The sequence below is a fragment of the Grampus griseus genome, assembly GCF_964374135.1.
Source record: "Grampus griseus genome assembly, chromosome: 19".
In the NCBI taxonomy this organism is placed as follows: Eukaryota; Metazoa; Chordata; class Mammalia; order Artiodactyla; family Delphinidae; genus Grampus; species Grampus griseus.
In genome coordinates, this window is record NC_139013.1 from 40,928,129 (window position 1) to 40,943,552 (window position 15,424).

The 15,424-nt window shown below is 38.3% G+C and overlaps 1 protein-coding gene across 1 annotated transcript in view; it reads left to right on the forward strand.

Annotated features, from left to right (window-relative positions):
- TANGO6 (transport and golgi organization 6 homolog) overlaps positions 1–15,424 on the forward strand; it is a 177,634-nt gene that overhangs the window by 14,437 nt on the left and 147,773 nt on the right. The window contains exons 3-7 of the mRNA XM_082677163.1: positions 832–948; positions 2,600–2,741; positions 8,600–8,736; positions 10,987–11,149; positions 14,364–14,446. Coding sequence (XP_082533289.1) covers positions 832–948; positions 2,600–2,741; positions 8,600–8,736; positions 10,987–11,149; positions 14,364–14,446 — 642 coding nt within the window. The remainder of the gene's footprint in view (positions 1–831; positions 949–2,599; positions 2,742–8,599; positions 8,737–10,986; positions 11,150–14,363; positions 14,447–15,424) is intronic.

The following is a 15,424-nucleotide window of genomic DNA, read 5'->3' on the forward strand; positions in this document are numbered from 1 at the left end:
CTATTGCTAGCGCTAAGCAGTGCCCAGGGGTCTCAGAGGAGAGAAAAGAAAAGAGAAACACAGAGAAAGGACCAAGGGAGGGGGTGGGAGAAGGGGAGACACGGTGGGTGTACACTACGAAGCTGGACAAGTCCCAGCAATAACTGCTGCTCTAAGCAACACCTATACCACGGTTTGCTAAATTGTAAGGGGCAGGACTCTCTGAGAGCTTGACTGTAAGGTTACCAAAGGGAGACAGTCTCTTGAGGCTCAGAGAGGGGGCCCAATTAAATATCACCCTTCTTTGCTGCCCAAGTTCTGAATCAATTAAAAGACAGTTAACAGAGTACGAGATGACAAGTCAAAATGTCCTCTTTATTACTCATAAAGGCAGAGTTGGAAGGTATATAGAGGGAGACAAATGGGTCTCCTAACAGTGCATTCCAGAATTAGACACAATTCTCACCCAGTTTTAAAGAGTGCCAGAAAACTGCAGCGCCTTCTGCCCCTTGGCAGGGGACATGCCCCTGAAAAATCTACGGCAGGGAAGAGCAGAACAGAACGTGTGCTCGCTCCCAAGAGATAGAAGAGGAGCGAGCTCATCTGTGCGTGCCAGAACTCACCAATCAGATAAATCAGTGCGATCTCCTGCCCAGAAGTGGGTGAGGGGATGGAGATAGGGCCAGGAGTGTTTCAGTATTATAGCTTCCTCCAGGTAGAAGGAAATCAAGAGGCAAAAGAAGCTTGCCTCCCTCTCCCCTCACAAGCATCTTTGTTCAGTATTGCAAAGCATTGCCTTCTATTGCCTGCCTAGTTTGTATTTCACAAAAACCAAATACGTGTTTCTTGTAGGTGCTAACCGAAGACGAAAGAGCCCTGTCTAGGAAGGCTCTGAGAGACATCTTGGATCAAGTGTATCAACCATTAGCAGTCCGAGAATTACTTATCCTCCAGGGAGGACCACCCCAGGTATGCATGCCTGGGAACTCTTGTGGGTGAATCTTTAATGATAGTGTGTGGTGTACTGTCTTCTTCTCCTGGGAAATTAATCTAGTTGAGTCTTATTTCATCTTTTAGATTGTTAAATGGTATTTGTAGAGCTAAATTACACTGACCTTTGGGATAATTTAAAAGGATATTTCTTTTAGTGGAATGATGGACACTGTTCCCAGGAATATTGTGATCATTTTTTAAGGCTTATGACAAAAATATATTTTATTCATTCTCACACTGGATCTTTTTTTTTTTTAAATTAAAATTTGGCTGTTTGACAATACGTTCTTCTGGCAGAAGTGTTTGGACATCTTATTCTTTGAATGGAGTATTTGAAGTCAAGAAATTAAAATTAGAGCTATTAATGGACTGTTCTTAGGTCCATTTTTGAAAAACGTAATAGTATATATTCTGCTAGGCATCAGATAGTTTCTTTTTTCATTAAAAATAATTATTTATCCAAAATGATTTAATTTGATGATGTAGCTGGATTTATCTATTTTCTTTCAGTACCTAAATTTTAGTTATGAGTTTAGGTGAGTAAAGCATGAAGGGCCAGAGGAATTGGCTGTAAGACCAGCTGAAGCTGGCTACAAAGATATCTCCTAGTTGAAGTCATTTTCATCTCGTCCTTAGAATATTACTGTAGGTGCACATTGGGCTCCTCTGGCTCATACTCTGCTTCTCTGAATGAGTCCACAGTTTGCCAGATTAAACCAAATACATTATAAGAGCATGATGAGAAACAGAGGCTCTGGAGTTAGGCACACTGGAATTCAACCCCAGGGTGCAGTTGTTTGAATTAGTAAAAGCCTTTCCATCCCTCAGTTTCCTTACCCATAGAATGGGGATGGGGATGACAACAGACCCTTCCTTATAAGTTCCTTTTGAGACTGTGGGGGAGGTACTCACCACAGTGCATGGCACATCATAACCCCTTCAATACATGGTAATTATTGATCTTCTTTAAATAAAAGAGAACAGGCTGGTTGGGATTAAATGTTTTTCTTTTACCAAGTTTTATGCTCACATAGTTAGACACAATGAATGACCACACCATAGTTTGCGTTCTAGCCCAAAATAAGGGACACGAAGTCTGTTTTGTTCATGGCGGCTCCACAGAGCTCTCAAAAAGGAGTTCTTGAAGAAACCGAACTCTTCTTGAAACTGCCATGTCAAAAGGAATCAGAGCAGCTGAGACCATGGAGGCAAGGACTAGTGTCCTCTCAGTGTTGTGAACTGTCCTCTTAGTGGTGAGTCATGTTTATAGGAGTCTTCTTCGGAAGCTAGATTTGATTGGAAGGACTGCATTCAGATTGGTTACATTAACCTTGTGTCCCCCAAATCTGTATTTTATTCACAGACATGTTTGTCTATTTCTGGGTTTGAAATTTCACTTGATACTTCACTTGAAGAAGTTTCACTATATTTTTACTTTCTTAAAAGTGATGCTGAAGTAGGTTTTGTAAAGGAGTCTCTTTTTTTTTTTAAGGGAAAAATTTTGCTCTTTTGAAGTCTGTATAGCATACGGTTAATCATCAGTATGACTCAGTATATTTGTATATTTTTAATTTCTACATATCTGTTACACTGACATTCAGTTCATACTTTTCCCTTCCTTTTTCAGTCCTACACGGATGGGAAGACACAAGTTATGTGTCGGGCCCCAGCTTGGCTCCGGCGTCTGTGTGGGCAGCTCCTCTCTGAAAGGTTGATGAGACCCAGTGGTGTTCAGGCAGTAGTCCGGGGCATTTTGGAAGGAGCAGGTGGTAAGAAATAGATGTTTGTTACTTTGGTATCCACTTTCCTTTGAGTCACAGTGAAATATTGGTCTTTAGCATTTGACTGTAAAACCTGATGGAGACTAGACTTTGTGGAGAGTGAGGAGGTTAAACCTTAATGAGCTCCTTTTCCAAAGAAACTCATTTTCTTGCCATTCTTCCAAAAATAGTTGTGATACACTGCTCATGTTGTTGACTAATATTGTCAACTGTTTCAAATAACTTACACAATCAGAGGAAAACATTGCACAAAAAGTTTAAGTAAAACCCTATAGAAAACGTGAAATTCTCTGTGGAAAAGAGTCAGGGTGCTAAGAGTACTTCACCTCAGGACTTAAAATACGAAACAGTTCTCCTGAAGCTGGAGATACCCAAGAGATGCAAACTTTGGGATGAAATTTTAGATTCATTTCCACAATTATATTCCTTTAGTCCTCATTAATAGAAAGAAGGTTCATTATCATGTTAAGTATGGTAGTAGTTTTTAATTTATATTTTTTGATTTTTAAACAAAATCATACATGCACATAGTTTAAAGAGTCGATGGGTCTATAGGCTTTTAGAGAAAAATAGCAGTCCTTGGCAGCATTTCACTCCATTTCCCATCCTCGGAAGCAACCACTTTGATCATTTTTAGCAGGTTTCTTCTGGTATTTACCTCTTTTTTTCTAACTATAATGCGATTACAGCACTTTCTTAATTTTTCAGTTTTAGGCATCATCTATCAACTCACCATCAGTGAAAAAGGATTTTGTTATCTTTCACAACCCTACCATCATTCACCCAAGCATACTTCCCATCCCCTTAATATAGTCATATCTTTTTTTTTTTTTTTTTTTTGGTACGCAGGCCTCTCACTGCTGTGGCCTCTCCCGCTGCGGAGCACAGGCTCTGGACGCGCAGGCTCAGCGGCCATGGCTCACGGGCCCAGCAGCTCCGCGGCATGTGGGATCCTCCCAGACCAGGGCATGAACCCGTGTCCCCTGCATTGGCAGGTGGACTCTCAACCACTGCGCCACCAGGGATGCCCTATAGTCATATCTTAGTTTTGGTTAGATCAATATTCAGTGTTTATACTCTTCTGTGTGATTACTATATACAGCTGAGCTACTGTAGTATACTTTTTTACACACTTTTGTACTTGGAGTTAATAGCTATCTGTTTTGTTTGTCTGCTTAGTTTTGTATGTACTTATCACTAATCTGTTTTCAGACTGTGTCCCAGTTGTTTAAATCTCCTTTTAATACATTCAAATACATTAGCTATTCTATCCGTTTTATCTTCTTGAAGACATCTCTGTCTCTGAGTCTTCTGTTATTTGGACTAATTACCTCCACAAAGCTGTCATCCTAGGATCTCCCTTCACCTTTTTCCTGGTGATCCCCTTGGCTTTCTTTTGTATTTGGTCCCTTGTCTCCTGTATCCCCTGCATGTTAATTTCCTATTGCTGCTGTAACAAATTACCACAAACTTAATTGCCTTTTGATGGAAATAACATTTAAACTGAGTCCTGAATGCTGAGTAGGAATATGTTCATTGAAGAGTGAGGGAAGACTGTATAGTTAGAGAGGATCCATGTATGAAGGAACTGACGTAGGAAAGAACAGTGTTTTTGAGGAAATTTCAGTATGGGTAGAGCAGGGAGGGTAGAGAGTGCAGGGAAAGTGGTATGAGATGAGGGAGGGGTGTGAAATGAGGGTGGAGGGGTGGGCAGGAGCCACATCATGGAGGCATTTAGGCCTAGTTCAGGGTTTTGAACTTTATTCTGAGGGCAATGAGATACCACTGGAGGGTTTTAAGGAGAGAGACAGGATCAAATCTACATTTTAGAAATATATTTCTGGATGTATTGTGAAGAATGGGTTGAGTAAGAGCAGAAGTGGGGAAAACAGTTAAGAAGAAGCAGACATCTGAGAGATCACAGTGGCTTGGATCAATGCGGTGGCAGTGGAAATGCAGAGAAATGAATGAATATAAGACGTATTTAAGGGAAGAGTTGCCAGAACTTAATGAAGGGCTGGTTATGTGGGGAGGGAGGAGGAGAGAGAGAATCGATCTTGACTTTCCATTTCTGGGGTGGTCAATGTACCTTGGTCCTGTCGGACAAAAGTGAGGTCAGTGTGGTTGGCAGACATTGGTAGATTTGGTCTGCAGTGGCTGTAATGTTGCCTCCCCAGTTCTGCCTGCAGTGGCTTCTAGGACCCATGAAATGGAAAATTAACAGTTACCTGTGAGAAGTTTCACATGCAGATAGGTCCTTGCATCTTCTTTTTCCAGAGAAAGCTTAGACTTCACCCAAGGGCATGCAAATTGGGGAGCTTCTATAAGAAACTTAGAACCCTAATTTTGCTACTTATTCGTATATGAATATATATATGGTTTATTCTCAATGATTTGAGGCAGTTTATATTTACTCGCATATTTGCCATTTCTGGTGTTCTTCGTTTCTTTGTGTAGATCCAAATTTTAATTCAAATTTCCTTCTGCCTGAAGAACTCTAACCTTTTTTATAGTGCAGATCTACTGGCAATGAATCCCCTTAGCTCTTGTTTGTTTGAAAAAGCCTATTTCACCATCTTTTTTGAAAATATTTTTGCTGGATACAGAACTCTAGGTTGATCGCTTTTTCTTTTAGTGCTTTAAAGATGTTACTCCATTGTCTTCTGGCTTGCATGATTTCTGATGCAAAGTCTACTGTCATTTTTGTCTTTGTTCCTCTGTATCTGATACACCTTTTTTTTCTAGCTGCTTTTAAGATTTTTCTGTTTATCACTGGTTTTTAGAAATTTTATTATGATATGCCTTGGTGTGGGTGGTTTTCTTCATGTTTTTTCTGCTTAAGTTTTCTTAAGCTTCTTGGAGCTGAGGGTTTATAGTTTTCATCATATTTGGAAATTTCTCAGACATTATCTTCAAATATTTTTTTTCTGTCTTCCCTTCTTTTTTCTTTCTGGAATTTGAATTATACCTAATATTATACTTAATATTGTCCTAAAAGATAGTGTTTCTCTGTTGATTTCTTTTAGTCTTTTTCTCTCTGTGTTTCATTTTGGATAATTTCTATTGCTACATGTTCAAGTTTATTAATCTTTTATTCTGCAGTATCTAATCTGCTGTTAATTCCATCTGCCATATTTTTCATTTCAGATTTTTTTTTTTTTTTGGCTGCGCTGCACGGCTTGTGGGATCTTAGTTTCCTGAACACGGATTGAACCTCGGTCCTTGGCACTGATAGCGCAGAGTCCTAACCACTGGACCGCCAGGGAATTTCCCTCATTTATTAGGTTTTTCATTACTAGAGGTTCAGTTTGGGTCTTTTTAATATCTTCCATTTCTTTCCTCATTATGATCATTCTTTTCTTTACCTTTTTGAAAATAGAGAATAAGTTTATAATAGCTGTTTAATGTCCTTGTCTCCTAATTGTCACCTCTGTTTTTATGTGTCTGTTTTTACTGATTTTTCCTTCTTGTTATGTTCCTTTTTGCTTCTTTGCATACCTAGTAGGTTTTTTAAATTGAGAAGTTATTCACATACCATAAAATTTACTCTTTTAAAGAGTACAGTTTAATGGTTTTTAGTATATTCACAGAGTTGTGTAACCATCACCAATATCTAATTCCAAAACATTTTCATCATTCCCCCAAAAAAACCTCTTACCCATTAGCAATCACTCCCCATTCTCCCCTCCTCCAAACCTTTGTAAGCACTAATCTACTTTCCGTCTTGATGGATTTGCCTATTCTAGGTATTTCATCCAAATGGAATCATGCAATATGTGGTCTTTGGTGTCTGGTTTGAGTCACTTAGCATAATGTTATACCATGAATCAGTCCTTTGTTCCTTTTTATGACTGAAAATATTTCACTGAATGGATATGCCTGGTAATTTTTTTTTTAATTTATTTATTTTATTTTTGGCTGCGTTGGGTCTTCATTGCTGTGCACGGGCTTTCTCTAGTTGCAGCGAGCGGGGGCTACTCATTGAGGTGCATGGGCTTCTCATTGCAGTGGCTTCTTTTGTTGTGGGGCATGGGCTCTAGGCACGTGAGCTTCAGTAGTTGTGGCTCGTGGGCTCTAGAGCTCAGGATCATTAGTTGTGGTGCACGGGCTTAGTTGCTCTGCAGCATGTGGGATCTTCCCGGACCTGGGATTGAACCCATGTTCCCTGCATTGGCAGGCAGATTCTTAAGCACTGCGCCACCAGGGAAGTCCCTTGCCTGGTAATTTTTTTTTTTTTTTTTTTTGCGGTACGTGAGCCTCTCACTGTTGTGGCCTCTCCCATTGTGGAGCACAGGCTCCGGACGCGCAGACTCAGCCGCCATGGCTCACGGGCCCAGTCGCTCTGCGGCATGTGGGATCTTCCCGGACCGGGGCATGAACCCGTGTCCCCTGCATCGGCAGGCGGACTCTCAACCACTGCGCCACCAGGGAAGTCCTCCTGGTAATTTTTTAATGTATATTGGATGTTTTAATTTTACCTTGTTGGGTGCTAGATTTTGTTGTATTCCTTTGTTGGGTTTTGTTCTGGGATGCAGTTAATTTTCTTAGAATCAGTTTGAGCCCTTCAATCCTGGCTTTTAAGCCTTGTTACTGTGGGTCTAAAGCAGCCTTTAACCCAAGGTAATTTGGCACCACTACTAAGGTAATACCTTTCTGATATTCTGTATATTAGGAGGCTTTCCCATGCTCACTAGTGGGAACATAAACTATTCCAAGCCCTGTGTGAACTGTGGGGATTGTTCCCCCTACTCCTTTCTGTGGTTCTTTGCCTTGGATTTTTTCTCTCACACACATACACAGATCATACTCCATGAAAGACTTGAGAGAGGATTCCCCTGCAGATCTCTGGAGCTCCCTCTTTGTGTAGCTTTCACTTCTCTGGTGTTTTGCCCTGAAAATTCTGTTTTGGTCTCCCTGAACTCTGAACTGTGTTTCTTTAATTCAACAAGGTGGCAGGCTTCGTTTGGGCTCTCCTTAGCTGTGGTGTAGCCTCAAAACTCTCTCTAGGTAATAGACTAGGGTATTCACGGGACTCACTTTTTTGCTTCCATTCTCTTAGGGTTCAGTGTTCTTGGGCTGCTTGTTGTCCAGTGTCTGAAAACCATTGTTTACGTATTTTGTCCCATTTTCTAATCATCTAAGATGGTAAGGTAAATTGGGGACCTGTTACTCCACAGTTTTGGTTTAAGACAGTTTGAGGGCTTCCCTGGTGGCGCAGTGGTTAAGAATCCACCTGCCAATGCAGGAGTCATGGGTTCGAGTCCTGGTCCAGGAAGATCCCACACACCGCAGAGCAGCTAAGCCTGTGCGTGACAGCTACTGAGCCTGCGCTCTAGAGCCTGCAAGCGAGCCACAACTACTGAGCTCATGTGCCACAACTACTGAAGCCTGCATGCCTAGAGCCCGTGCTCTGCAACAGGAGAAGCCACCACAGTGAGAAGCCTGCGCACCACAACGAAGAGTAGCCCCTGCTTGCCGCAACTAGAGAAAGCCCGTGTGCAGCAACAAAGACCCAACACAGCCAAAAGAAAAAAAAGAAAAGACACTTTGAAATACATGACGTATATAAAGAGACAGAATAATAATATTAATCATTTAAAAAGTAATAAATACTAAGAAGAAGCTAGTGTTCAAGTCGTATGAATAATATCATTACAATGGTTAAGTGCTGCTTTTTTCTGAGCCTCGCAGAAACCAACATCAAAAGGAAAGTACGGAGGGATAGCTTATCTTACAGAGGAAATTAACAGCTTTCAGTAGGGAAAAAATAGTTCTTACTGTAAATTTTAAGGACCTTCTGTGGTGAACTGCGATGAGTTTTTGATATCTCTATCCATTGCTGACAGCCGGGGCGGCTGGTGGGAGTGATGCTGAGGCCACAGCTGCCGATTGGAAGAAGTGTGACCTAATTGCAAAGATTTTGGCCTCTTGTCCCCAGCAGTCTGTTTCACCAGAGGATTATTATAGAGATATCTGCCCCCAGGTAAATCGTTTTGTTTCTTTTGACTGTTTGAGGATTATCTGCTTATTTATAAAAAGAGGACTTTTAATGTTCGTCTGATATTGAGTTAAAAACAATATAATGTTTAAGTTTATTATTCAGTGAGGGGCCTTCTTAATAACTGATTAAAAACCTGTGGGAGAGACTGACCTGTTAGGTTTCAGAACCCCTAACCATTAATAACTGACTAGCTTGCTCTCAGAGCTGGAATATGAAACTACAGTTTCATCATATTCATTATCTTTTCTGTGTTTTTTATTAGTTTTTTAAAAAATAGGTATTTAATAAACGAGGTAAATTAACATGGTACACAATTTAAAAGCACAAAAGAGTAAATGGAAAAATAAGTCTCCCTCCCGTCTCTGTACCAATTTCTTATTTATTTTGCAGAGGTAGTCTGTGTATCATGTGTATACAACTATATGTGTGTATATCTGTGTATATATTCTAATTTTTATCCAAATGATAACATGCTCCACACACTGTTTTTCAGTTTTGCTTTTCTCACTTAACAGTGTACCTTAGAGATCATTTCATCATTCTTTTTTTTGGGTACATAGGTATTTCATCATATTATGTACCATAATTTATTTAACTAGCTTCCTATTTTTTTTAATAAATAAATAAATAAATTTATTTATTTTTGGCTGCATTGGGTCTTCGTTGCTGTGCACAGGCTTTCTCTAGTTGCAGCAAGCAGGGGCTGCTCTTTGTTACAGTGTGCAGGCTTGTCATTTTGGTGGCTTCTCTTGTTGTGGAGCATGGGCTCTAGGTGCACAGGCTTCAGTAGTTGTGGCACGTGGGCTTAGTAATTGTGGCTCGCGGGCTCTAGAGCGCAGGCTCAGTAGTTGTGGCACAGGGGCTTAGTTGCTCCGCGGCATGTGGGATCTTCCCACACCAGGGCTCGAACCCGTGTCCGCTGCATTGGCAGGCGGATTCTTAACCACTGCACCACCAGGGAAGCCCTACCTACCTTCCTATTAATGGACATTTAAGTTGTTTCCATTCTTTTGCTGTTACAAACTATGTTCCAGTTAATATCTATAAATCTTGCCTATGTGCAAGTATTATCACAGGGAAAATTCTTAGAATTGACATTACTGGCTTAAAGGGTATGTGTATTTAAATTTTTGATTGATATTATTTATGTATCTGCTTTCCCACACTTTTGCCTATGCAATGTGTTACAAAACTTTTCTTTGTTAATCTGATTAGGTGAAAGTGTGGAAGGAGTGTTCTTAGTCAGCACTCCCCATGCGTTTAGATGTAAGATATGCCTTTTGGAGTACAGTGTGAAGAAAGTCATTCAGTTGTTATGCTGGTCTGCGGGATTCTCATGGGTAGGCATGCATGGGAACAAATATCACAATGCAGAATCTTATATTGGAAAATATTAAGTATAAATTATCTTACAGGATAAAGTTATCATTTGCAATGATGAGTAAATATTTTCCAAAACTAGTAGCTATAGTTTGGGCACTTAAGAAAATGATAAAATCAAGTCATAGGTTTTAATCTTACTTAGTCTCTCTTTGGCAGTGTCAGAGGTCACATACAGTTTTTGAACAGAAGATTCTCCTGTCTACAAAAAGTACAAGAGTCAGTTTTAAGCCAGGAACAGAATGTGCTTTTCAGTTGGGTGCTTAAACTCAAGCACGAGAGATCAGTGTTTATTTTTGAGAATAAAGTAGACTTTTGTTCAGAACTGACAGGCTCTTCAGATTCTGAATATATTTATACACCTTGACCCCATAATTGCTATTTATCATAGCAAAATTTTGGGGAAAAACTGAATATCTGGAAATAATATTTTTGAGGAATTTATAACAGTATGAGAAGGTTTCAGCAATACACAAAACTGAATATTAAGTATGGCCTTAATTGAAAAGAAAAAAGAATTATACAGGAAACATAGTGGAAAAAAATACACCCAAAATGTTTATAGTAATTTGGGAAGATTTAATTTTCTTCTTAAAAATTTATTCTCCAAATTTCCTACAATGAGCACGTATTTTATAAATCTGATAAAATTTTTTAATAAAAACACAGCTCCTTCAGTTCTCATACCCTTTGACACTGGGTTGTTAAATTGAAAAAAAAAACTTCTATTGGATCAGTGTTACTGCAGTAAATTTATTTTTTGCCGTAAAGAAATTAATGTGTTGTCTTCTTAGTTAATGTAATGCTTCTTGCAAAGAGCCTGGTATTTACTTCATGTAATTTTTCTTTTAGATTTTGGATTTATTTCACTTTCAAGATAAATTGACAGGACTACAATTTCAGAGAGTTGCCACCACTACCTTTATAACTATGTCAAGAGAACGGCCACAACTGGCAGCAAAGTACTTACTTCAGCCAGTGTTAGCTCCTCTTCATCGATGTTTAAATACAGCAGGTAAAGAAGGAAGTCTGGTGGTTCGCTGTCCCTCTAAAGGACCTTCTTCCGTGTTTTGGATTTAAATAACTTAAGTCTATGGTAGTTCATTGTCTTTAATTTTACTTTTTGTTCCCCCAATTTTTTGTTTTGAAAAATCCACTTCATAAAAGTTCTAAGAAGAATGCAGTGTCCTACCCCTATATACTTCACGTAGTTAACATTTTGACATGTTCACTTTCTCTTTCTCTCTTCCTACACACATACGTATTTTTTTTCTGAAGCATTTGAGAGTTAGTTGCAGACGTCGAATATACAGACTTTATTCAAATCTTTTATTTGTCTCAAGAATTTCCTTTATAGCTGTTTTTTAAAAATTACATTGCATTTACTTGTTATGTCTTTTTAGTTTTCTGTAATGTAGAATAGATCCCTAATAGTCTTTCACTCTGACACTTTTGAAGCCCAGGTTATAGAATGTTCTTCAATTTGTATTTGTCTCATTGTTTCCTCTTGATTAGATCCAGGTTAACATTTTGGCAGGAGTACTACATATGATGGTTTTTTTTTTTTTTAGTCCATCAGATTAGGGGCACATGTTATCAGTTTATTCCATTATTAGTGATGTTAAATTTGACTATTTGATTAAAGTGGTAGCAACCAGATTTCTCCACGGTAAAAATACCTTCCTCCCTTTGTAATTAATAATAATCTGTGGGATGATAGATGTATGAGACAGTGTGAATATCCTGTTTCCCAACAGTCCTTCATACTGTGGTTTAGTATCCACTGATGATTTTTGCTCATAAAATGGTGACTTTCTATTTTTTTTATTGTTTCTAATTTGTTAGTTGGTATTCTTCTGTAAGGAAGAGCTTTTCTTTTCTCCTTGCCTCATCTCTTTTTAAAAGAATAATTATTTAAGTATCAATACACATTCATAGATTCTTTTTTTATTCAGTGGGTGACTGAGCATTCCTATCATTCATTTTGAAGCTTAAAGTTTCCCAGATTTGGCCAGTTTTAATGTGTTAAAAGATTGACATTTTCAGCACTTCCCGCAGTGTGTGTTCATGCTTTATTGAGATTAATGCTGGGATACAGAGTATCATTTCAGCATTCTTAGTGAGTAAAAAAAACCTTTCCATATAGTCTTTTCTGAGGTTAAAAATAAAGAGAAAAATTGATGTTGTGGTTAAGCCCAATTTAGTTCTGTTGTAGACTTTGTATAAAAGTCATTTACAGGGTAAATTTTTCTGAGTGTGTTTAGAGGGGTTTAGGTGGGTGAGAATGGAGAAAATCTAATTCTTGTGCATAGTAAGCACGAGATTGAGCTTTGGTGGAGTGAAATTCGTGATTATTCAGACATGATAAACGTATTTGAATAAATAATTAAAATTCCTTTATACATTTAATAAAAATCTAGTCTAGAATTAGTATTTCTTCAAAAAATGATTCAAAAAATGAAGTATTATTTCTGTTGGCCCTTGTCATTAAGGCCTAGCATTTATATCTAATTTCATGTGTTAAGACTATACCTCAATACTAATCTATTTATCTTCTTGTCTGTGACTGACTAGGTGTTTCCTTTAGTCTGGAGTGTGTTCTCAAAGTGTGGTCCCAGGACTAGCAGCATCAGCATCACCTGGGAATTTATTAGAAATACAACTTCTTGGGCTCCACCACAGACCTACTGAATTAGAAACTCTGATGTGGGACCCAACACTGTTTTAAAAGGCCCTTTTGGTAATTCAAGTGTGTGTTCAAGTTTGACCCCTGGTCTAGAGCACTGTGCTTGGGACGCCTAGATTCAGTCCAGTTGTGGGTCAATTATTTTTGTCCTGGGCCTTGTTCATTCATTCAAAGAATATTTATTGGACACCTATTTACCCTGCATTTTCATGTGTTAGGTTATATCTGTAACACCAGCTACATGTTTTGCATATACAATCTATTGATAACAAAAAGGATTGGGTAAGAATATGACTGATCTTATATATATACCCCATCATTGCCCCTGGAAAAACAATCTCTAAAGTATAAGCTTTCTTATTTTGTTTTTCATATTGCATCACATTTTTAGGACTATGTGGCAATTATGATGAATTATCATATTTTATCAATTCCAAGATGCACTTTTTTTCACATTAAAAAAAAATTTTATTTTCGAAATCTTTTTCACATTTTAGCAACTGTAATTGCCCATCTCACAATCATTGTTGGCCAGGTAGCAATTGTGGCATTGTTGTGCCCGCAAATGAGCGTTAAAATTTGTAGAATGGATGTCAGTGACTTAGAAGAAAATCTTGAAGACAATAGTAAAGTGGAGGACTCTTAAGGATATCACATCACTGTACTCTGTGGCACAGAGAACGATATATTATGGCAAAACACAGATACCGGTAATGGTGTTGAAATGTTTCAGAAGAGTTGGACACTTAATGTGCAGTTTTAATTCCTTATCCTGTTTATTCCAATTATTTAGCTTGTATCAAGAATGATAGGGAATTCCCTGGCAGTCCAGTGGTTAGGGCTTCGTACTTCCACTACATGGGACACAGGGTCGACCCCTGGTCGGGGAACTAACATCCTGCATGCTGCATGGAGTGGACAAAGGAAAAAAAAAATGACATATAACAATACTGTATAAAATAAATCTAGGAGAGTTCTCGTAATACTTTTTTTAAAAAGCTCTGTTTTAAAACTTTTTTTTTTTTGGCCACACCAAGCAGCATGTGGGATCTTGGTTCCCTGACAAGGGATTGAACCTGTACCCCCTGCAGTGGAAGCTCGGAGTGTTAACCACTGGACCGCCGGGGAAGTCCCTTAAAACTTTTTAAAGGGAAATTTTCAAACACATGTACAGAGAATAGTATAATGAACACCTGTGTACCAGTCACCCAGACACAACCATTGATTCTGCCATTTTCACTTAATTTAATGTCCAACTTTTCATTCATTAATTTAAAATTAAAATCCCAAGTGATAATGTTTCATAGGTTACTTGGCAGTGTTTTTTTCTTTCTTAGTGATACATAAAATAACAATGCATGTTTATAATCAATGAAACATTCTGTGAAATATTGTATTTGAATGATGCTGTATTGTAACTATGTTGATTTTCTAATTTTAGCTGTTACTTCCTGAACTTTCTAGTAAAACTTTTTTCCTTAGGCCCAGCTTCTTCTATTCAATGAGGTGCTGAGTGTGGGTAATTTTGTTTTCTTTTCCTTAGAGGTTTCAGAGAGTGACATGGTGCCAGGGACCATTTTGGTGACAGAAGAAGAACTTAGTAGATGTATTGAGGATGTATATAAGGTTGGTAATTTGAGTCACTAGTGTTTTCAGTTAATATTTGTACTTAGTCTTTTAAAATAATTTTGCCTTTTAAACTGGTACTTCAAGAATTGGAATGACTAATCTTAAATTCCAAACCATCAAAACCTTTTTACCTTGAAAACTGGAAACTGTAAGTTGTTAGTGAAAAAACTGATACATTTTGAAACTCTGTCAATTTCATCATTTACTCTGAATCTTAAACAGTTCAGATTCTCTAAGTGACACATGCCACTGATGAAAGTGTGTCTTTGAAGGAATTGACAAAGGAATTTGCAATACTGTAGGCTTCCTAAAATTTACTGTATGATAATATTGAATCTACTTTATAATTTTTTGATAGAATCATCATCATAAAGAAGTTGGAATAAATGAGTCATAGAAATGACTTCCGAAATATATACTGAAAATGAAAAAATATTTATATAAATTATATGTTCTCTATGATTGCAATCTTATAAATATATATGAAATACATATTTTTAGACAAAAATGAAATCCATTGTGTTAAGCCCAGATGGCACTGGGGTAAATATTCTTCTTTAAAGTTTATTTCAATACATTTTTAAAAAATTTATTGATTTATTTTTGGCTGCATTGGGTCTTTGTTGCTGTGCGCAGGCTTTCTCTAGTTGCGGTGAGCGGGGGCTACTCTTCGTTGCAGTGTGTGGGCTTCTCATTGCGGTGGCTTCTCTTGTTGAGGAGCACGGGCTCTAGGTGCACGGGTTTCAGTAGTCGTGGCATGCGGGCTCAGTGTTTGTGGCTCGCGGGCTCTAGAGCGCAGGCTCAGTAGTTGTGGCACATGGGCTTAGTTGCTCTGTGGCATGTGGGATCTTCCCGGACCAGGGCTCGAACTCGTGTCCCCTGCATTGGCAGGTGGATTCTTAACCACTGTGCCACCAGGGAAGTCCCTCAATACATTTATAATAATATTTTACTATTAAAAACATTTACAAGAGT